The sequence below is a fragment of the Centroberyx affinis genome, unplaced genomic scaffold (genome assembly GCF_046629955.1).
Source record: "Centroberyx affinis isolate AG114_WGS23_722 - 3 ecotype Tasmania unplaced genomic scaffold, CSIRO-AGI_Caff_v1 ptg000185l_1, whole genome shotgun sequence".
NCBI classification, from domain to species: domain Eukaryota; kingdom Metazoa; phylum Chordata; class Actinopteri; order Beryciformes; family Berycidae; genus Centroberyx; species Centroberyx affinis.
This window is the reverse complement of record NW_027278880.1, coordinates 21,833-46,377: the sequence shown is the minus strand read 5'-3', so window position 1 is coordinate 46,377 and position 24,545 is coordinate 21,833. Positions and strand designations below refer to the sequence as shown.

General features: G+C 42.0%; 1 protein-coding gene across 1 annotated transcript in view; it reads left to right on the top strand.

The window, feature by feature from the left end:
* The window catches only part of prkcz (protein kinase C, zeta), a 134,032-nt gene that overhangs the window by 88,332 nt on the left and 21,155 nt on the right, over nucleotides 1–24,545 (top strand). Inside the window, exons 6-15 of the mRNA XM_071536210.1 lie at nucleotides 1,191–1,322; nucleotides 4,020–4,110; nucleotides 8,193–8,248; nucleotides 8,617–8,811; nucleotides 13,556–13,653; nucleotides 14,097–14,183; nucleotides 16,981–17,116; nucleotides 17,317–17,404; nucleotides 18,775–18,894; nucleotides 24,128–24,207. Coding sequence (XP_071392311.1) covers nucleotides 1,191–1,322; nucleotides 4,020–4,110; nucleotides 8,193–8,248; nucleotides 8,617–8,811; nucleotides 13,556–13,653; nucleotides 14,097–14,183; nucleotides 16,981–17,116; nucleotides 17,317–17,404; nucleotides 18,775–18,894; nucleotides 24,128–24,207 — 1,083 coding nt within the window. The remainder of the gene's footprint in view (nucleotides 1–1,190; nucleotides 1,323–4,019; nucleotides 4,111–8,192; nucleotides 8,249–8,616; nucleotides 8,812–13,555; nucleotides 13,654–14,096; nucleotides 14,184–16,980; nucleotides 17,117–17,316; nucleotides 17,405–18,774; nucleotides 18,895–24,127; nucleotides 24,208–24,545) is intronic.

Genomic DNA, 24,545 nt, shown 5'->3' with positions numbered 1-24,545 from the left:
AATGGTGAAGTTTAACAGTTGATCAATTTGCTGGGGACCCCCTGGAACCCCCTCAAGGACCCCTGGTGGTCCCCGGACCCCATGTTGAGAACCACTGCTTAAAGAACAAATGCAAGTGACCAAAATGAAATGCTCAGAGAATGTAAGATACAGGAAACACTAAGTAATATACAGTGGGATAGAGCAAGGACAGTACAGACTGAGTCCAAAAGTGTGCAAGGGCCACCGAGAAACCAATATACAATGCTATGAACTCCATCTGCAAGAAATGAAGTAAAAAAAGTATGAAATGAGTAAAAATCCATTGGATAAAAGCAGGTAGTTTATGTAAGGTAGATGAAACTTTGGGAAATTAGGTGGTTGCAGCAGCAATAGTAATAAAGCAAAGAAAAGTAGAATATAAACATAAAAATATAATATAATTTCAACACGATAATTTGACTGGATGATTGGTAAGTATGGGGAAAAGTAGGATTTTCTTAAATGTATGGATTTACTTAGAGTTGTTATTTAGATATGTTATAGATTTCTTACTTAAGTATGGATTGCAAAATCTGAAAAATGCTATATACAGTATATGTGAAACAACATGTTAAAAATATACCAATATGAACCGTTTTTTAATGCCAGAATGAAATATAACACAAATTCCGCCACTGAAATGAACATGAAAATGAATAAACGATTGTCCTATCAAAGTATGGGTCTACCTGACTGGGCTCATTTCTCATTAGGAAAACATCAAGAAAGCATCAAGAAACTACAAAATGTTCAAGACCTCTACAGCTGAATCGGAGACTTAATTAAAGACAATATTCAAGGACTTTTGAGGCATTCAAGACATTTTCAGACCTTTTTCAGGACCTGCAGACACCCTACACAGTATGAAATGGTGGAAACATTATGAAAAGTATGAGTACATATGAAGTATGTAGCAATGAATAGAAAAAGAGGAAAAGGAGAACTCATTCCTAAATGAGATGTGTAATCCGCCGCAGGTATTGACTTAATCTGGAAAGAATTGCCTTGTAGACTGTCACTTTAATTCCATCACATCATGTCATTTCTTATTTATCAGTGCTACCTCTTAATTAACACATCAACAGTGATTGTGTCAGCCACTATGTGAGCTCAGATGTCTGGTTAAAGAGTAACGGGTCAGTGTCTCCTTTCTTGTGTCTGTCCCATAGAAAGCCTACTGTGGCCACTGCAGTGAAAGGATATGGGGGCTGGGGAGGCAGGGCTACAAGTGTATCAACTGCAAACTGCTGGTCCATAAGCGCTGTCACAAACTCGTCCCTCAGACCTGCCAAAGGCCTATGGTGAGTACTTCATCAAGTCCCCAAGCATTAGACAGAGGTGTCGGCCTGTCATATCCAAAGCCAACACAGTCCCACAGTCTCACAAACAGTATACAAAATGCTTTACATACAGTAAAACACAAAAAGACAGTGATGTAAAAAGTACCACAATTAAAGTGATGTTGACACTTTGGTAGTACCTTGGGTTGTGCAGCTTCCTCCATGATATCACCCCAAAATCTGTGATTCTCTGTTATCTGTTGCTCCGGTAGAGGAGATTGGAGAGTTGTGTTTTTTCTCTCTCCATTCACTGCCCTTGTATGGCGGAACAGTCTCAAAATCACACTTCTACCACATAAAGGAATGCAAACAAAGCAGATTCTGACAATATATTAAAAAAAACTAGCCATGCTGCTGAATTGTGGTTAAGTGAATCGCTTTCTTTATGTTTATTTGAACAAGTGTAACACCAAAATCCAGTCGGAGGAAATTATTATGCTGATGGAATGAAGAAAATAGTATGTTTAACAATATTTGTAATTAGGTGGAAAAATGTGGCAGACAGGACTTTGACAACGCAGATTTTGCCAATATATAAAAAGCAAGTCTCGTTTTTTTCCCCACCTATTTACAATTATTGGTAAACGTACTATTTTCTTATATTGTCAGAATCTCCTTTGTTCGTGATCGTTCATGTGCTAGAAGTGTGATTTTCAGACCTGTTCCTCCATATAATGGCAGTGAATGGAGCGAGAAAAAAAACGAAATTCTCCAATCTCCTCTACCGGAGCAATAGATGACAGAGAATTGCCAATTTTGGGGATACATCACGTCCAGGAAGCTACACAACCCAAGCTACTACCAAAGTTCTGCATCACTTTAAGTGAGATAAAAAGTATGGAAAATTAAAACAAGAAAAAAGAATAGATAAAGGAGAATACAACAAATGGTAGTGACACATTAAAGGATAAGGCTGGTGTTTTTTTAATGCATTGCTTACTGTCAACAAATCCTATGAAAATTCCAAAATCAGCAATGAATTTGTTTTGCTAACAAGTCTCGTCCATGTAGCCAATGCCTTATAATGCCATGTCCCAGCAGCCATAGAACTCCATTGTATTAAAAACACGATGCACCGGGTCGGCCGACTTTTTCCTCAAACAACTTAATAAGCCGGCTGTAAACACGCTTTCCATCTCAGGAAAGTAGTTCCGTAGCACCGAAAATAGTCCCCGGCGTAATGAAGAATTTGTTCCCATTTGAATTGACAACAGCCTGACTTTTCATGGTAACAGTTAGCGAGTTTTAAAATGTAAACTATGTCTTTGTGAGCTGTATTTCAAGGTTTTTAGCTTACAATTGGAGCCAATGACTTCCGGGTTGAAGGCTAAAAAGGGAACGTAGGAAGTCGGAAAGTAACGGGAGTAGAGCAAACGCATTGTTGATTTTGTTATTTTCATAGGATTTGTTGACGGTAAGAAATGCATTAAAAAACACCGGCCTTATCCTTTAACTGGACACCCAGAGCACACCCATCGCCCACAATGAACACACTGCCCCAGCGGCACCACGACACCTTGAGAAGTACCTCAACAGCAGCACAGCAGCCAACACCACCACACCTACCTCCACTGTCCACACACCCCAACTCAATCACACCCAGTGCAGCAGCAGTCCTGCCTGTTTCTAGTCATGGCACGTAATCCTTTCATGGTGGGAAATGTATCAGTTTCACTTTTCCCGCACAGACCACAACATTTGCATTTTAAGACATGTTTATATTACAAAATGTTGTGAGACCAGGCTGTCCAAGCTGATGCACCCTACTGTGTGCTGCTCACTGTACTTGTATATCGAATATATCTCATGCAAAATTTGACCCGTTTACGTTTGGGTTCAAGTCTATGGTATGATTTTGTCAGAAAAATAGTTTGCGCTTTAATATAATCCAACAGCTCTGCATCTCACATTTACCCTCAGCTTCTCACAGTGCCTGACATCTTACATTTGAGCTCATTAATACATAAGAAATGTATATTACTATAGTTTTGCCCCTGAGCAAATGTTTCAAGCTGCGGTATTAGTACAGTCATATTCGTGAAAGATCAGAGGGATCAATGCATTCAAGTACAGCTTTGAAAAGTTTTCTTTACATTTTCTGTATATCAGTGCAGACTGTTTCTGCAGGTCTTCCTCCTAACACTTGATATTCTATATTGAAGTAAGACATTACCAAGTTACATGATAGTGACAGCTTACCAATGTGCTATGAATCCCTGTAATCAATCCATTTGTCCACCAACCAACCCTTTGACCAAATACAGAGACCCAAAATTCAGCTCCACAAGGCCAAAGTCCTGCCTAGAAGATCAATGTCGTCAATACAGTATTCGCTACTGTAATGACCTTTCAGCAGTAGTAGCCAATTGTAATGCGATCTGGAATTTCCCTCTTGATCAGCTTCAACTCTATATCTTCAGTGCTAGATAAGTGAGCTTAGAGCTTGATAACATGAAATGCTTAAGTCCCTTCTCTAGTGAAAAACCCCACATCGTCAATTGTGTCTCCGGGCATTTTTTGTATATTAGCTTAGAACATCTCTCCAAATGAAGCATAGTTTTCGCTAAGATGAATTATCATTCACTCTATCAGGAGTGTAAAACAATGAGCGGATATTTAGTTGGATATTTAGGTGGATTTCTGACTTTCTCTCCTCAGGATCCAGTCATGCCATCACAAGAGCCCCCTTTAGATGAGAAGAGCGAAGAGGTGGACCTTCCACCAGAAGACAGTGAGGACACAGACGGGAGTAAGACTCTAAAGACTTTTTGCTTTTTATAACAAAAGAGTGGAGTGCTAGTATTTTTCATTTCACAGAAAAGAAAATGCTATGAGGCCCAGTTCTTGTTTGTCAGTTCTTCAATGTACAATAATTGCTTGGAATGTATGAAGGTAAAACATCTGAGATAACAAATGTATTTGAGCTTGTGTCAAGAGTCACAGTTGCAGCTATTGTGTGTGTGTCTACCATAGACCAGGGGTATTCAACCATGTGTTATGGAGGCTGTGGAATGAAAACCTGCATACACTCAGCCCTCCATGGCACATGGTGGAATACCCCTGACACAGACCGTAAAAAAATACCCATATATACCAATTTGGCTGCTGCACATGCACACACACAAAGCCCAAAACAGTTAAGAGGTGATGTTGTCAGGCGATATCTAAACTACATCAGGTCCTTCTAGAACAGTCTGACATGAACGCAGCGAGGGTCGAGCCAGAATGGGAGACAGAGCTAGGGTTAGAAATTCATGATCATGTCTGGGATAGTTTAAAACTGTCCACAGGCTGCATTACTCAAAGCTTAAGATAAACAGGCTTTTCCCAGACACCTCAGCAACATGCAATAAGTGTAAACCCGAAGCAGATACCCTCTCCAATCAATACTTGACCTGCACCAAACTCCTGCCCTTCTGGTACCTCTATTTTTGACTTTTTCTCCAGGGCACTTGAAAACAAGACGAGGCAAGCCTAGTTTAGCTGGACCATGAATGCAGCCTGAGGGCAGCATTGTCTGCCAGGAAATGAAACATTTGACCCATGACTTTCTGTCCATAAATGTTACTGGACACTTTCTTCCTATTGGAAATCAGTGAGACGTAGGGCAACATTTTCAGGCTCTTGGGCAATGCCCTGTACCCTAAAGCAGCTGCTCTGGCATAAAATGTGGCATGGGAAATGGATTGAGGTGCTCTAAATCTACATATAGAGTAGACTCAGTGAAATACCGGCTGCCGCTATGTCATCCATACCTTAATACAGCCATACATCTGTGCGTACAAGCAAGGACACATCAAACGGTAAACTCAATGAAATGATAGCTTACCTCTCACCTGCAGTTAGCTATTTCCACATTAACAAACAACGACAGCGAAAGGGTAAATGTAGATTAGTTATATTAATGACCTACACAAAGGGACTTACACGCACATACGTGTTTCAACAATGGGGAGTCAGTCAGCTAGGGACATAGAGTATTCTTGGCTGGCCTGCTCGGCAGTCCGGCAAAAATTGGGAACTAGACCTAGGACTAGGCCATTTTATGCTCATCAGATGATATTGAGCAAGCCACTGGCAGCAGCAGATGGGCCATTTACCTTGGTATGCTTATTACCAGGAAGCTAATACTGTACTTGTGGAAGTGAGTCCTTCATTTGACATGGCTCAGGGAACTAGGAGATGTCCTCCATCTTGAAAAACTAAGACGTGATCTATCTGGAAAGGATTTTATAAGGCTTGGAATCCAGTACTCTGCTGCTTACAGGGCTAACTTGATGAGGGCAATGTCACTTACTGTACTTACATCAGATTATAGCTAAATGTACTTGTGTGCTCTCTGACTCATTGTCATACTCATGTGTGTCCCGTCCTTTTGCTTTTTTTTTCTTGCTCAGTTTAATGTTCTTAGGGCTGGGTGGGGAGGGGTAATAAAATCAGTTCTTACTAAAAGACAAACATTTTTGTGAATGTTTGTCACAATAAAGATAATTTGGGAAAAAAAAAAAAAAAAAAAGAGAAAGGCATTGGCTTATAATATTTGGATGTACTATGAAATCGAATTTTCGTTGGCAGTGAAGTCTGGGGCCCCGTATTAAAGTTCAACTACAAAACCTGGGATAAAACCCCAGCAGGACAGCTGCATCCTGATTTCTGCAAACGGTTAGTGAGAGGCTGCTCTGTGCTACACTTTGTGCAAGTAGAGGAGCCGGGCAGCAGGCGGGGATGAATGACAGCTTGGATTTCATCTGAGATTCTGTGCATAAGGCGGGAGAACGCAAACATGACTCCTGTAAATCATTGTCATTGTCTCTCTAGCATGCTTGTCTGGGGACTGGAGTCTTCGAATCCCAGATTTTAGGGTTTCTTGTTTTTCCTAAATGCTTCTGTAGTGATAGGTGTCCACAAGTGATTAGCCCATGGAGTTTTGCCAGGGCCAAGTTAGTCAGCTTTACCTGCGCCCGGCCCTCATGATGGAGATGTAGGGTTGGACTTTGAGAGGTGCAGTGGTTTGAGACGCAAGGAAAAACAGAAACAACTCTGAATCCCTTAACTGCAAATGTCAGTGTATGCTCAAACTTCACAAAAAGGGATCCTATGATCCGGCTGCAGTGCATAAACCCCTTCTTAAACTTCAAATCAACTTCTGCAGGAGAAGTGGCGGAAAGAGCACTGAGCAGTGGAAAAAAAAGGAATATGGTCAGATGAATCCTTCACCCTGTTGCCAACAAGCTTACGAGTACATGAGTGGTGCACACTAACAGAAGTTTATATACCTAAGTCCTTGTTTCATATGATGAAGGATTCTGCCATATTTGTTATGATGTAGGGTTCATTTTCCTAGCATGGTTTAGATCTTAGAGTTGTTCCTCACAGTGTTTTCCACCACCGTCGAAATCCTGAATGATTAACCAATTTCTTGTAGAAGAATAGTGTTACATCCCTCCAATAACGCTTCAGACAACTTGTAAACCGTATGCCAAGTGGTAGCCCCTATTAAAACACTTTATATTGGCGTTTCTTTGGTTTGGCAGTTAGTCTAACTCAGCAAATGTTTCACAGTAATCGCACCTTCTACTTCCAATTGGAGTCGGTGGACAGTCAGTTATGTTTTAGCCCCATTCCATCTGTTAGTTCCTGTTGGCAGAATATCTCAATAAGTTACGAATGGATTTACACAAAACTGTGTGGAAAGGTTGGTCGTGGGGCAAGGAAGAACTGATTTCATGCCAATTGGCCAAAAGGGGCCGTGGTGGTGGGCGTGGCTTCTCCTAAAAAGGCATATAGTGTACAAATTCACGTAACACCATCAAACTTTGTGTCCATCGGCAGACACAAGAAGAGGCAAAACATCTTTATTGGCCCAATTAAACAACATGGGGCAGTGGAGAGCTCATTTCCTGTTTAGACATAACCGCCCTGCTTATTTTTTCCAAAATTTGGTCCATTGAAGCAGGCCAGCCCTAATGGAAACTGAACAGATATACTGCTGACTGGCTACATGGGGTTTAACAGGTATATCTCATGTCCCATTTCAGGTCCAGCCATGAAAATATGTGTATTTCCTGATGTGAAAGTTGGTAATGGGGCATGGAAGAAATTGTTAACTGGCCTATCTTCACAATTGCATAGCGTTCGTGGAGATATGGGCCTACTGAGTGGCATCTAGTTTCCAGTTGTTTCCCCTCATCCCTTTGCCACAGCAACAACCTGCTCCTCACATCTCGCCCAGTACAAGTCTGACTCTGAGTCCCATGTGGTTGCAAACACTAACAAACACACACACACAAGACAACACAACACCCATCTACCCCCAGAAAATTGGGTGGACAGACTTAAAATAGACTTAAAATACACTAACAGCCCTTCTCTGAATTTACTCACAGCATGAAGTAAAGTTCACTTTACTTTTAGAACTTTTATAGAAGAACTTTTATACCAACCAAGGAGTTGACCTCCCCCATAATAGAGCAGACACCACTAGACACTATTTCTATAGTAGTTGTACAGTACAATCGTCTACACATTAGTGGACTGACCTAGTTTTGAACATCCAGTTGATGGCTGGACTTGATTCTGCATGCTGTACCGCCCTCTGCTGGCTAAAAAGGGAACAACATATTAAATGTCTTGAGTGCAGACATACAATTGGCTGCTAGGTGCCAATTGTAATTGTAATGTTTTTTTCAATGTTGCTGCTAAGGTGTATTACATGATTTACAGTATGTAATATGGGATTCAGTGAGTTACCATGAACTTTTAGGTGTTTCTGATTCACTGTAATTGACTCCAACTGACCTTAATTCAATGAATTGTTCTGTTTTTTTGCAGTACCTTTCTTACCGCACAATCGCACGTTGGATAAAACAGAAGATGCAGATCCAGAGGTGAGAAGGGCTCTGAATCGAGTTTCCTATGTAAAATAATACTGTGATCCTTAATGTTATACACTAAGCATTCCAATTTATAAAAAACATCATGTTTGGGACTGCAGTCACAAGCTGAAATAAAACCCCTTATCAATATATTACTCATATTACACATTTGGGCAAAGGCCAAGAATCAATGATTAGATGAAAATAATTTGATACAGCATCATTACATGATGACTTTTCTACCCATAAACTTGAGATTAGATATTGACTCTTGATGTGACTGTACCAATATACTATGATAGGAAAAAGTATGATATTGCATTGATGATACCTTGTCATCGCAAAAAGCATGGCCTCTAACCCCTTCCCCCCCGCTGCAGGACATCAAAGCAGTGGTGGACGGCATTGATGGCATCAAGATCTCCCAGGGCCTGGTACTGGGCTTGGGCGACTTCGACCTGATCCGGGTGATTGGGCGCGGCAGCTACGCCAAGGTGCTGCTGGTTCGGCTGAAGAAGAACGAGCAGGTTTACGCCATGAAGGTGGTGAAGAAGGAGCTGGTTCACGACGACGAGGTGAGAAACCGAGGAGGAGGGGGGGTGCATGGGATAGAGGACATTAGGGGTTAGGGTTAGTGTGAGGCCCAATCTTTCAAATGACTTCAAATGCTTCTTGTGTTTCTCTTGATGACTGTGCTCCTGAAAACTCACAGCACTTTAGCGGCACTGTAGGAAAATTCAGCTCTCCGCATCCACCAACAAGAAAAAAAGACCCCAACTGGAATCGGCCAAAAGTTCTGGTTCCTCTTTGTTCAGTCGATCCTGGACAGAGGTGCTGCGGTCCAAAGCGCTGTCCACTTCGTTTCGTTTCAGTTGGTACATGACCCTCGTGTGTGACTCCAAAGCTCTGAGTCATTTTGGCCACAATGGCATCATTCTGACCACGCGCACTCCTTCACGTGCCTCTCCGCATCAAGCACGAACCAGCCTTTAGATAGTGGAGGCACGTCAGCCGGCTGGCTCGAGCCAAGTCTGAGGTTATAAACTGCTGATCCACAAGGGGGAAGCAAAGCCACTAGGCTGGAGCCGGTGACCCTGAGTGTTCTATTTCTTTCTGATTCACATGAAGCCGTCACGTCTCGTTTTCCACTGCGTTCCTGATGTGTCCTAAAGATGCTTGTATGCCCAGATCAGTTGAGTCTCCTCAGACTGTGCCACCACTGTGTTTACTCCTACTTCATTGTTTCTAGTTGTTCATTTCATTCACTTCTACCTGAAACATGTAACATTGCAGCATGCGTTGGTGGTGCTTTACAAAATTCAGACTACACATTTTGCTACGTGAGAAGAATGCGAGAAATGTCCCTTTGCCTTGCTCTTTGCGTGCATTGCTTGCGTAGTTTACGTCATTGGTTCTCAATCCTGGTCCTTGTGACCTAGAGTACTGCTGGTCTTCTATCCTATCAGGTAGTTAATGGCATTAACCTTGCATTCCAAGTGTAAATCAGGCCCTGATTTGATGGCTACAATGAAAAACAGCCAGGCTCTGGGTCCTAAGTACAGGGATTGAGAACCACTGGACTATGTAACAGGCCTAAGAGTAGGAATCAATAGGGAAAGAAGGGAAGGAAGGATAAAGTGAGGGATAAAGATTGGAAAGAGGGGGGTTGGAGATAGACAGAAAGAGAAAGAGAGAGATAGGGCGATATGGAGAGAAGCAACGAGTGAAAGAGGAAGCGCTTGGGAGGAAGACTGAGTCAGGGACGGGTAGGAGCTTATGAAAGGAAAGGAAAAGAATAAGGCATTGGAGAGAGGGGGAAAAAGAGGAAGTGGGGGGGGAGCTTATGAATTGGAGAAAAAAAAGACTTAGGAGGAAGGAGCAATAAGTAAGAGTGGATGACTCACAGGAGGTGGAGGAGGAGTAGGAGAGGGGAGGAGAAATCTGGGGGATAACTTTTTTTGCAGAGGTGAATGTTGAGATGAACATGAAGTGAAATTCATTTTAGAGACAGAAAAGGCTCCATTTTTACTATTCGTGGCAACCACAAACAGATTCTGGGCATGTTTAAGAGTGCGTACTTGGGTTGAGCTGAGTCAGTTGAAATTTTCTCATTGATCCTATTGATTTTGCAGTTTCATTGATCCCTGGAATGAAACTTTCCTTTAAATCTTGTGTATCCTGACTTTTGTTATACCAAATAGATGTACTGTATAGCAAGGAGGATGGTGCCAAAACAGTCATTTTGGTTTTCATCTTTCATAACAACACAATGATTGAAACATAGCATCCATGCAAATAAGTGACTTAGTTGTAGCAGATGAAGCAGATAATGACTTTACATTTTTTAATGCTCATTCACATTAATTATCTTAATCTTAATGTTAAATGCTTGCACGTTGTCTTGTATTTAATGGGCTATGGTACACTTTATTCACAGAGGTGTACATGAAAAACAACAATTACAATACTTCCACATTCAATATCTTATCCAACAGACCCACTGCATCACTCTACTGTTATGTTGCTCTAACATAACGTCAATTTAGTGTGCAGGCCAGCTAATCCAAATGGTAATCAGGTAATCATTGTTCCCTGATAAAAACATACTATCGTGACGAAACCTAAAGGTGTGCCATAATTATTGCTTTTCAAATGAATAAGATTGTTTTTAGGATTTTAAACTAAGGTTGGCTGAAGGCTGGGGCTGCTGCTTAGTCCAATTCACACTCAGAATTCAGAGTGGAAAATGTGCCTGAAAAAGGAATGGGGCACACCTACCCAGTGCCTGCATGAAGGTCTGAACCGCATCCTACTGACTTCAATTTCTGTCTGTGTTGTTTGGAGCCACTAGGTGGAGCTATGGTTCAACTGAGTAAACACAGGCTGTAGGCTTCGTTTAGCCAGCCTCCCAGATAGATTTAGGATCCAGGATCACTGTCCACAGCTGCCTGATCATCTGAAATTTGCAAAACTGATCCAAGATCTGCAGTCACTCCCGCCTGTACTAATTTGAGACATAGATTATGTTCCAGGAACTCCACTTCATGTTCCACCTCCATCATCATCTTTTCACTTCACTGACAAAAAATGTAGACTCAAATCCAACTCAACTTTCAGTGACAATTGAAGAACAAAACAAGACAAAGTTTGCCACCATAACATGATAATTTTGCCTCAATACCAGTTTTTAATATAATTACAGATTTTAAGAAATCAATGTTGTTAGGCCTATACATTACAGTTCACCATTCAGTCCTCCCAATGTTTTGATTGGACATCCTATTTTCATTTATTCATGAGCCTATTCATGCATATTAGTTGAATTATTAATCTCTTTAGTAGGCTAATGCCTGACATCAAAGGAAGCTTGTAAGAGGTTCGCGGAGACAGACTACAAACTACTTGTAAAGTAGCTGAAATGACCAATAGGAATGTGTTATGATATTATAGTATGCATAATTATATATGCCTGAAATACTGATGAATTGACCAGAAGGACTTTGGTATCATGTGCACAATATGGGGTCTGAATTGTGCTATTATAATTTAGGCATATGGTGTTGGAGCACAGCATGGGGAACTCAAAGTTTTGACAGACATTATTGTAGCTCACATAAAACATTAACTAACATCAACTTATTGACAATATAAATCAGCATAAAACATCCTTGCCTGAGGCAAAGCACTGTCTCAAAGCTTCCTGTAACTAAATTATACAAAAGTTAAAGGACCACTGACCTACAATAATGCACTCTAAAACATAATACGTTATTCTAGTGATCTTAGATTTGTGAATAAAAGACAGATTTGTGAGATAATCGAGACACTTGATGGAATTGCTTTGCTGACAGTGAGGCCGATGCTGTGTTCACTCGTTTGAAGCCACCAAGATGCCATGATTGAAGTTTTCTGTAGACTTTGTGCTCCTGATCAGCTTTTTCACACTTAATACACATGAACTTTGTCATGATACATGTGAATTCATGTTTTATTGCAAACCAAACATTACAATGTCAACCACAAACCAAAAATCCAGCAAGTAGTTGTGTCCTGTCTTGGTATTTTAAAAAGTTGTAATGACAAAATGACTTACATAATGAAGAATTCAGGAATCAGGTCTGAGTTTCCAAGTCCTAATTACCACCAGTAAACTGAAATGAAGAGTGTTTTCAAGCAGGAATCTTGTATCTAGCATTTTTCCCTTATGACGTAGAAACAGCATGAGTTTTGTGGATACTGTGTCACCATTCTGAGTCCACAAAGTCAGTCTGCCAGTCATTGTCAATGGCTCTACTGACTTTGGCTCCACAAAGTGTCTCTTGACGGCATCACAGATTACAATCTTGGTTCTCTGGTTTCTGACTAGTTTACTGGTATTTATTTGACAGATGTGGATTTGGCTTTACAGGGAACTTTTCCCTCAATGTTGTCCTTCTGCATTACCGACAAATAGTGACACATAATGTAATAAGAGAGAGTTCTATGTGTGTCGTTTCTAAAAGGGGATGTTCTGCCTCTGTCAGTGTCAAGGGCTAACTGGTGGACGCTTTAGAAGATAGGCTTTGTGTTTATTCAGCCCGGTCTCTTAGCTGGGCTTGCCAAGGATGGCTATTCATTTTTTTTTCCTAATGAATAAGAGTCCTCAAGCCAGGCAGTTCATCCTTACATTTGACTGAAATTAGAATGGATTGCGAGGTACAAACTACCCATCTATGAGGTTTCTTCTGGTGGTAGGGTGGGTCCCATTTATGCGGTCCTTCTCCCAATTGGGCAATAGCAAATGGAGTCTTTCTCAGTGTTTTGATTTGACAAAGCTTTTTGAATTCTTCTGATTGAAATAACCGTGACAAAACACCATGATAATATATCCTTTTTTGTTCATTTGTTAAAATCAAACAATGTAAATAGTGAGTTTACACAATTTACACAGCACCCCCCCAAATTTTGGCTTTGTTGTTTGCAGGGGAAAGAGTTTTGTACGATGCAGGTGATCTCAGAACTTAATATTTCCCTGACACTGACTACAGGACCAATCTCAAGAAGCCCAGTGTGCAGCAGAATGGAATTCCACACACAAAACAGAGGAAGCGACTTGGTGTTTTTTTTTACCTCCCTGTCTCTGGGGAAGCGGGCTGGTTGACTGAGTGGGAGGATTGTTCCGAGACTGAATAAGGTTTCTTGTCTGTGGCATTGTGTATCTCCTCGTCTGTTTGACCACATCGCGCTCTATTGATCAGACAAAATTGATCGCTAATACGTTATCTTTCCCCCTTGTCGTCTCCGTCTCTGTCCCTGTCTCGACATCGCCGTCATCTCCAGGATATCGACTGGGTGCAGACAGAGAAGCATGTGTTTGAGCAGGCGTCCACCAATCCATTCTTAGTAGGCCTCCACTCCTGTTTCCAGACAGAAAGTCGGTAAGGACCCGATCGACACTCCTTGAGCGCTCATGCTGTATTTAAAGCCAATGCACTGCACCTACAGCTCAGCAACATGCCTCACAATATCTCACTACCTCAAAATCTTTGGGAGACATTTCTTTTGGGAGAAAATACATGTATATAAAGATATGGCATTGAGTGTGACTTCTAAAGAAATGTAATTGAAGTGGCATGAGCACACATAGGAGATGTACTCTTTTGTTGCTCTATACTGGTTTCGAATTGTACATCAGGACATTTCTAATGAATAACTATGAAGTCCTGCTCACCCGAAGGACAGGTCGTTTATCTATTCCTGCGTTTTTTCCTCAAGATATTCAATCAATTCATTTCTTTACAACTGCATCAATTCCTAACACTTCTCAAAAGACCCTGAGAATACCACTGACACTGTTTTTTCCCCTTTTGCTGGTTTCTAGGTTATTTCTTGTGATTGAATATGTGAACGGCGGGGACCTGATGTTTCATATGCAACGACAACGGAAGCTCCCTGAAGAACATGCACGGTAAACATCCAAAACATACTCCCAACACACTGTGTACGTGACGAGACAAACTTAAATCCCAATCCAGAATTTATTTGAGCATATTAGATGTAGTCTTGACATGTATGATCCGCACAATGTAAAATACAATGCAGAGACAGTCTTCTTGGTGATGGTCTGATTTGTTTACAGTAATCATACTAATGTCTCAAAATCAATTTGGTAATGACTGAAATCTATTCTGTCGATTGTAGCTGTTTTAGGAGCTATGCCCGAAGCTATTCAGGGTAGAACTCACCTTTTTTAAAATTCTGCTTAACAGCAATTAAATGTATTACCTTAAAATGGCTCAAACCCAGTCCCCCACTTATGCAGAATGGCTGCAAGAAATCCTTGAAATATACAGCATGGAAGAAATTAGTCTTTAGCCCGGACACAGGAACGGTTAAAGCCTGGTCATCTTTAGTCTTTAGCCCGGACACAGGAACGGTTAAAGCCTGGTCATCTTAAGTCTTTAGCCCGGACACAGGAACGGTTAAAGCCTGGTCATCTTTAGTCTTTAGCCCGGACACAGGAACGGTTAAAGCCTGGTCATCTTAAGTCTTTAGCCCGGACACGAGAACGGTTAAAGCCTGGTCATCTTTAGTCTTTAGCCCGGACACAGGAACAGTTAAAGCCTGGTCACAATCAGTCCTTAGCCTGGACACAGGGACAGCAAAAACCCTGGTCAAAAGCCATGTAAAACTCAGGTTAAGCTATCTCAAACTGCCAGTCAAGTTGAGAAACAATGTCTTTAATCCAATATACAATTCATAAAGAAAGCCTGGAGTGGGGCAACAGTGTTTCAAGAGTGAATACCATACTGCAATTATGGATTGGAGCTCTAAGCTAGTATCCAAAAGCAACATTTTTCAATGTTTGCAGTCTCTATCACTAGATACAGTCTGTGTAACTTTCCTGTATTCCACCCCTTTCCTCTCCACTCTCTCTCTCTTTTCTACACTGCACATGTAATTGAAAAATGTGAGGAACACGGCAGAGTAATGTGGAGTGGCCTACAGGAATAGCCTCTATTGAGCGGAGGATGCCACAGAGGCGAGGGGGGGGGGGGGCAAATTCGTGATTGGATTTTGGTTAAGTTGACATGGCTCCGTCAGCTCGTACAGAGAGCTCTTGTTCATGACAAAGTGACAAACTGACTGCACAGGGAACAGCGTGGAGTGCAGACTACTGACTGAACGGTGCCACATGGTTTCTTTTGGTTCTTTAGTATTTTACATCATGGTGTTATGTGCAGTTCAGGGTGTGTGCGGTTGTTGTCTCCTGGCTAGGGATGGGAGGATATAAGATTTATCTTTTATCGCGATAAAAACACTCAAGATAATTTTATCTGGGTGAATTTCCATTATCAGGATAATCGTGAATATCCTCAAAACAAGTTATTCATTTACTGTGCATTTACAACACATAACTAATTGAACCATGTGAATGCTTGGATATCAGGTTGATAGGTAGATTATTTTTATTAATGGATTTTTTTCTCTCATTGTGATTACCTGCTGGGTGTTAGCAAGAGTCTGAATCTATCCTTGTTTGTTTTTCACTTAAAAGGATGCTCACAAAAAAAAAGATATGTGTCCTATGATGCAATAAAAATACTTGTTTCTTAACAAAATGTAAGGTAAAGTGATTCCAGTATGTTTTAGTGCCATTTTAAGAGTTTTAAGCATATTTTGATGATTATCGGGATAATATCGTGAATCGCAATTATTTTGGCCAGGATAATCGTGACATGAAATTTTCATATCGTCCCATGCCTACTCCTGGCTAGAACAAAAACCATCAGTTTCATAAAAGCATCTTCTGTAAGGTGTGCTTGGTTGAAGATTCTTTCTCAGACTCTGTCTCTCAATAGCGTTCATAAGTACACCTAATAGCATACTTTACCAACTCTTCACGGACATGGCAACACTTGTCTTTTTCCCATTCCCCCCCCCCCCCCCCACCACCACCTCTGAAAAATATAATGAGCACCCATAATTCATCGTGCCTGTCTACTCGCGGGGGCACTCCAACCGCGGCGCTGATAAACGCCGGATCAAAGGCCGGGTAATTTAGAGAGGCACCGTCGGGCCCCTATCGGCCCCTGCGATCTGTATTCCGAAGACAGCGCCGCGCCTATGCAAAGCAGCATGTTAATCACTCGTAATGATCGTACATATTCATGAGCGGCGCTCCTGGAGAGAGAGAGAGAGAGAGAGAGAGCGCCCTGCCGCATTCCCCTGTGCTTGCGGGGGGGGGGGGGGGAGGCTGGGCAACGGATGGTGCCGCTGATAGGATGCGGTTTATGCCAGTCCGGATGCCAGTGATGGGAACAATGGCGTGGAATTGGGGCTGTCACCGCGAAACGTGGGGGTGCGAGCAGCTCTCCCCTCCGCTCCCTCCACCAGTCAGACAGTCAGAGGATGGCTCATCAGGTTTAATGCAGGCTTATCTCCTTGAGACAGAGTACATCATAACTACGCACATGTATTGACGTATTAGAGAGACAGAGTACATCCCATCACTGCAGGAGTCAGGCACAAAGTGTTAACAGGGTAATGTTTACTATAAATATATCAATATGCTTACCATAACGGGATTAATCGTGTTAATATAAATCTCCTTAAACCAAACACAGGGTGGAGGCTTCGAGTCGGAACCAGAGTGACGTTCCGTCCGTTAGGCGTGGGAACGTTCTCCCCACCCCCACTCCCGATTAAAAAAAAAAATATGACGCATCATTCTCTGGCCGCCGCTCTCGCTTCGTCTTTTCCAGGTTTTACGCCGCTGAAATCTGTATCGCTCTGAACTTCCTGCACGAAAAGGGCATCATCTACCGGGACCTGAAGCTGGACAACGTCCTCCTGGACCACGAGGGACACATCAAGCTCACAGACTACGGCATGTGCAAGGTAAGACGCGTATAGAGGCTTTAGTGGACTGACTGACTGATGTAGGGATTATTAATAATGTAGCGGATCAATATTGACTGGAAGTACTGAGGGAGCCTCCGCCATTCATGTCCTCGCTCTTCATATCTTCCCCCCCCCCTATTCCTTCTCTTGTGCATCCTTCCCTTTCTTCTTCTTCTTCTTCTTCTTCTTCGTGTCAGGAGGGGATCAGACCAGGCGACACCACCAGTACTTTCTGCGGAACGCCCAACTACATCGCACCGGAGATCCTCCGAGGAGAGGACTATGGTGAGTGCAGGAGTCACGTCGGGTTCGGACCGATACGGATTAGTCAAGGCCGATGCCAATGCTGATATTTTTGGATTGCAGCTGCTGATATTCAGTATCTTTAAATTTGTCAATTTTCATGCAAAACATTAAAAAAAAAAGGGCAAGTAATCAGTGTTTTTCCAAGAATTTTATTCTTATCAGGGTAGAAAAGCCTCTGAAACACTGAAACAGCATTTAGACCAGTGATTCTCAACCTTTTTCATATCAAGGACCCCTAATTTAGTCCACATTTGAGCCCCGGCCCCATTTGATGAGATTTTGTCTCTCAAACCCAAATCTGAGAATATTTTTATTGTCAGATATGATTTTGTCCAGAATTCCATGACTATCTGTATTGTAGGTAGAGAGATAACAGAGAAACTATGATCTAAACAGTTATTCTTCTACATTCTTTAGCTCTCTAATTGTGTCAAATTTCTTGTACATGAAATAATGGTGAAGTTTAACAATTAATCAATTTTCTGGGGACCCCCTGGAACTCCCTCAAGGACCCCTGGTGGTCCCCGGACCCCACGTTGAGAACCACTGATTTAGACCATCATGGGACACTAAAACTCTCCACTGAAAGGCAGACTAATGAAATTCTTGTAGGTGGGTTTCATTGCAGACTGCTGAGTAAAATCTTCCCACACCACACTGGAATGATTTCTCTGATCAGTCTGATATAAAAAATAATAATAAAAACATATTCACTAGCTAGTTTGGGTTTGAGTTTCACGACAAAACGTACCATATAGAAAGCGAGGATCTTCACACGAGTTTTTTAATCACATTTCCTGCAATTCTACACAATTTTCTACGGCTATGTAGTAACATACTTTTGGACATGAGATTAGAATATAATCAGTGTACACATGTACTTCTGAATCATGTCATTTAGATGTATTTGTCATGACTATTTTACATTCTGAAATAAAATAACATTTGAGATATTACACAAACTAAGACATGTAGACTATATTTTTACTAAGGAGAAACTACAAGAGAGTCAGTCGGAAAATGAATTGATTTAGCTAACATGGTGCTGTTAGCCACACATACAGGAAACCATACAAGCTTAGACTGACCAGCAATCTTGTAAAAATAATTCATGCTCTGCTGCTTCAAAGAAAAAATGAAAAAAGAGAGACAAATTTCATCCTGCACCACATTATTAAAACTGCTCTAGGCAAATCTGGCCCCAAGAAGATCAGTTTGAATTTTGAGCTTCTTGCTTTTACATTAAAGTCTCGCCGAGTGCGGCTATAAACAATCTTCAAAGCCACACCCAATTGATTAATGATAGCCTAAAATCAAGATGGCGTCTTGTTGTTCTGTCCTCCCCCCAGGCTTCAGCGTGGATTGGTGGGCTTTGGGCGTGCTGATGTTTGAGATGATGGCCGGGAGGTCCCCGTTTGACATTATCACAGACAATCCTGACATGAACACAGAGGAATACCTCTTCCAAGGTGAGACAGAGGGATTTTACAATATGTATGGGTTGTGCATATGACTTGCACCCTGGAAAGGGAGATCTCATGGCAAAAGGGAGAAGCTCTTTGCACTGGGAAAGAAAACGTTACCATTTTGAAACAAAGTGATGTTTCACTTGGGTTGAACATTTTTACTTTTTAACAGAAGTGGGGACTCGAGTCACAATTTGAATTGCTTGAGACTTGACTTGATGCATGAAGAGAAGATTGAGCCTTGACTTGACTTGACTTGGGTTCTGGTGACTTGGGACTTGACTCTGACTTGTACTTTGATGACTTGAAAAGGTTTCTAAAGTCTTGACTTGAGATCTTGTGTTTGTGTAAATGACTTAGATTGAAAGTGACGAGATTTGTTCCAGCAGACGACTGAGTTTAAATTCTGTTTTCTGAATTTGTATGGAATGATTGAATTTATTGAAGTTGAAACTGATTCTAGAAATCAAACTTATGATGCTCTTACCAAGTTTTTATCCTATTAAAACCATATTGCATTGAAAAGTCCTAGATATTTAGTTTTCTTTAAGATATTAAATTGATACTGGACTCTTGACTTGTTCTGACTTGACTTGCTGCTCTACATTTAGACTTGAGACTTGACAATAATGACATGGACTTGACTTGAGACTGACTTGTATATATTGTACCCAGAGGAAGAGAACTTCGAACATCATTCTGTTTGGTAGTGTAGAGGAACATTGGGAAATCAAATATGAATATTGAGAGCAGATGGTGTGCTGTTTGGTGTCATGTAAACAAAAAATGTTAATTTAACCCTTTGTGATGCACAACAGATTTTCTCACTGTTGTCTACATATAGCAAAAAAACAGATTCCATGTAGTGGAAAAACAATCAGCTCTCGGCTGTAAAGGATTAAGAATGTAGTTTTTGTGCCTGTGTAAATCCAGGCTTAGATTGTATGCTTCATTAAAGATGAGAAACTGCTAATTTTGGCAGCCATTTCATTTCGTTTAACACGAATGTTAATTAGTTTTAGTCACGTTTTAGTCACTCAGTACACTCTCAGTTTTCGTTTAGTTTCAGTCTGTGAAATCTCTTGACAGCTGAAGTGTCTCATTCACTTCAGTTGTATAGTTTTAACAATCTGTGCATTAGGGAAGGAGATGCACTATGTGGGTGAGAGCCTGGCTCAGCCCAAGGGAGACAATAAGAGTTGGAGAATACAGATTCATACTGTCTCCGCACATTTTCTGTTGATGAAAATTGAAAATCACTGAAGTTCATCATTGTGTTCTTTTGTCCAGTTGTCATTTGAATACCTTGGAAATCCTGTTTTTGGTGATTTTCATGTTTTAACTTCAGTTGAAGGATTACATGGTCTGCTATGGGATTGAAAAAATTCTATCCTTGGGCTGATTTGTGTTCCACCCTTTGCCTCGCTTTGGCTGCTCTGGCTCCAAAAAATGTCAACATGGCAGCGACCGTAAACCCAATTCCCAGGCTTCAGAATGGCCCTTCAGAAGCCAGTGGGTGATGTCACACTCACTAGATCCATCTTTCGACCACGAGAACGGTAACCGGCCTGCTTCGTATTTCCTCCTACCTGTATCCGGTTGCCGCCCGCTGATAGTGAAGACAATGGAGCAGATAGACGAGAGACGAGCTGAGGGGGGCTGAAAATATTGTAGGACACTTCATCTCCAAATTATAAAGACTACCAGATGCCACTGAATTCATGGTAAGAAATATCCCAGAACACGAGCTTCAGAGAATGTAAACACTACTACGCCTCCAGAACATACGATTTTATGAGTGCGTTGTTTGTTTGACCGTGGTTCCATACGGGTTTATGAGTATAACGAGATGGATGTTGACATCTGACAGCAGCAGTTCCTCAAGCTTGGAAAGCCTAGCTTAACAGGCCAAACCACAGTCTGGACTGATGCTCATATTCAGCTATTTCTACATGCGTTCTCACCTGGTATGAACACCAGAGATGGTAAATTACAGCAAAGAGCTCAGACAAGTCCATTATGCTGAGTTAAAGTTACAGGACAGGAGTCAGATTGGTTTTGACTCCGCCCACTGCCAAAATTGAAACCAAACTATGGAAGCCCATTTCCACCAGTGTGATGAAAAAAAAAGATCCTGGAAGTCATTATAATGAGAAACTCTAAATAATGACTTAGTATCTCAAAGATACTAACTCACTATTTTGAGAAAGTTTCTCATTATTTTGAGAAAGTTTCTCATTATTTTGAGAAAGTTTCTCATTATTTTGAGATACTAACTCATACTTTTGAGATACTAACTCATTATTTTGAGATACTAAGTCATTATTTTGAGAAAGTTTCTCATTATTTTGAAAGTTTCTCATTATTTTGAGATATTAAGTCATTATTTTGAGATACTAAGTCATTATTTTGAGAAAGTTTCTCATTATTTTGAGATACTAAGTCATTATTTTGAGATGCTAAGGCATTATTTTGAGAAAGTTTCTCATTATTTTGAGATACTAACTCATTATTTTGAGATGCTAAGGCATTATTTTGAGAAAGTTTCTCATTATTTTGAGATACTAACTCATTATTTTGAGATGCTAAGGCATTATTTTGAGATACTAAGTCATTATTTTGAGATACTAAGTCATTATTTTGAGATACTAACTCATTATTTTGAGATACTAACTCATTATTTTGAGATGCTAACTCATTATTTTGAGAAAGTTTCTCATTATAATGACTTACAGGACCGTTTTTCAGCACACTGGTGGAAATGGGCTTCCATACCAAACCTTACCAAACCTCTGTCCAATAAATAAGCTACATGTGACTTTTGTTTACAAGCCCTGGTCGGCTTGTCATTGGGCAGTGTGAACCTAAATAAGCCAAATACAAAAATGCAACAAAGTCAACTTCTTCACCATGGTTCTGACCAAAGAAAACAAGCCGCAGGTGTGATCGCACCCTCAGGGCGGAGGAACTTCTACAAACGTCTGCCGTCGTATTTGCATTCGTGTTTCCTCGAGCCATATGGCACCCTTATATATTACGCCCCCTCACCTCTTCCCTCCCTCCCTCCCTCCCTCTCTCTCGCACGCCCACACAGCGCTCCTACAACAGAAAATTCCTCCATACTACCGTAGCCTCCTGGTGACGCATTATGTCTCCGCTGTGCCCGCCGGTGGCACGGCACGGCACCGCGGCTAGCAGCTGCCACCGGAGCCGGTCCTCCTGGCAGTGCCGCCCGGCGGAGCGGCGGGCTCCTGGACGGGCGCCCGCCAACGGAAGCCGGCCCCCTTTTCCGCTATAGGAGCCGCCCCGGGCCATATGCCGCCGAGCTAGACCTCGTTGCCAGGCCTTTGCTCCGGGTATCGGTGCATGCCCCGTGCCAGGCCCAGAGCTTTAGACAGACAGCCACACGGAGACTGGCAAAGACTATATTCAGTGGGGGGGAGGGGAGGGGAAGCAGCCGCGAGGTGCCATGCTGGTCCCCAATACATTTGGCTTTTATGTAGGAACATTTACATTTAACAACTGATTGTGAAAAGAAAAATCCACCCTAAAACACAACAGTTATTGGCGATGTACCTTGCATTTCTGGGTTTGGTGGTGTATTTTTCTTATGCCTGTGGATAAGTGGCCAAACGTAGATATGACATCCCAGTGAGATAGTTCCAGCAGCTACAATGGAGTTTAATAGGAGAAAGAAATTGTGTCCATTACAGTAAACGTCCAAAGTCATTTTGGGAAATGTAAGAAAATCACTGAAGTAGATGACGGGAAAGTGAGGGAAAGTGGATACAACAAAAAGTTCAATTACATCATAGATTGATGATATCTAACCATGAGGATGTCATTATTCGGGCGAGCATGAAAAATGTTACTTTTAGCCGGGGTGATGGTGATGGTGATGGTGGAGGAGGGCAGGAAGGAAGGGTGAAGGAGGATGAGGCATTGCAAACTGCATCGACCGTTATCTGTTTTCCTGTGTTTTGGGGGGGATTTGGGCAAGTTGTACTGCGAGTGGATATATATATATTTTTTTTTATCAAGATGAGCCAAAGATTAAAATTCAGTAGGTCCCGGGGTCAGGAAGCAAACGAGCCTCTGATCTTTTTTGTGTGCACCGCTCATGAAAGACAATGAACACTAATGGCTTGAAAAAAGTGTCTGGCCCAGTCTTTGAAACAATACACAGTATATCCAGAGATGTTTTTTAGAGCAGTGATTCTCAACCTTTTTCACATCAAGGACCTGTATTATAGTCCACATTAGAGCCACAGTAGGACCTCCATTTGATGAGATTTTGTCTCTCAGACCCAAATCTGAGAATATTAGATCATATTTTGTCCAGAACTCCATGACTATCTGTATTGTAGTTAGAGAGATAACAGTGAAACTATGACCAAAACAGTCATTCTACGTTCTAGAACTTCTTATAAATGAAATAATGGTGAAGTGTAACAATTCATCGATTTGCTGAGGACCCCCTGGAACCACCTCAAGGACCCCTGATGGTCCCCGGACCCCACGTTGAGAACTATGGAGCGCCATTTCATTCAAACTGCACACCCCCTGTTGTACAGAGTATATTTATTTTTAGCTCGGCCGTCCGTGTAAATAAGAATTTATTCTTAAGTGACCTGCCTAAAAAAAAAAGAAAAACAAGCTACTTTCCACTCTGTTATTGCTATTGGCACCGCATCCACTTTTCTTGTCCGACTAAACTGAAGGATTTCGTTAAGGGGTGGGGGGGGGGGGGGGAGAGCAAACCGCTTTCCTATCCAAGAGCCTCCGACGGTCACGATTCAGAAACGCCGGCCACCGAAACGTGAAGCGCCGCTCCAACCTTGGATTTTGGGGGTTTCGAGGAAAAAAAACAAAAAAAAAACCCAGTATTTTTCTGTTTGTTTTTTTTTGTTTTTTTCCCGTTATTATGACATTGTCAAATCGTGGGAGTCTCAAGGCTGTGCGAACGGCAACAAAAGCTTTCGCGATGGAAAGAACAGAATAGAGTCCTGTGTATCTCCTCCTCCCGCCCCCCCCCTCCCCCTCCCTGTGACTCCCACGCAGCAGACGTGGTCACCCACAGGCGGGCGGGCGGGCCGGCCCGGACGGTGAATCATCAATTGTCTTTCCTCCCTTCTCACAATTGTCCTTTTCTTTCTGTTTTTCTCTCTTTTTCCCCTCCTTGCTGTCCCCCCCTCCCCTCCCCCTCCCCTCCACCCCCTCTCCTCTTCGCCAACAGTTATTCTCGAGAAGCCCATTCGCATCCCAAGGTCTCTGTCGGTGAAAGCTGCCAGCGTGCTCAAGGGCTTTCTAAACAAGGTGAGGAGCGGGGCCCGTTCCCAATCAGATGCCAAGAATCGGTTCTTGTGTGTTATGGACGGCCAACATGGCAGCCGCTCTCTCTCTCTCTCTCTCTCTCTGAAGGCCTCTCTCTCTCTCGCTTGGCTCCGACCGCCCGAGTGCATATGTGTTTTCGGTGTGTCTTGTGTTAAAGATAGGCTGAAACCTGAACGGTCCCCCGTGGTGAGATTGGCTCGTTAAGATAACGGCGGCGAGATCGTAATAATAGGATACAGCGCGAGAGAGGGAGAGAACATAGGCGGTTTAAAAAAAACAACAGGAGAGAATACGGCGGGAGTGGGAATGGATGAACGAGA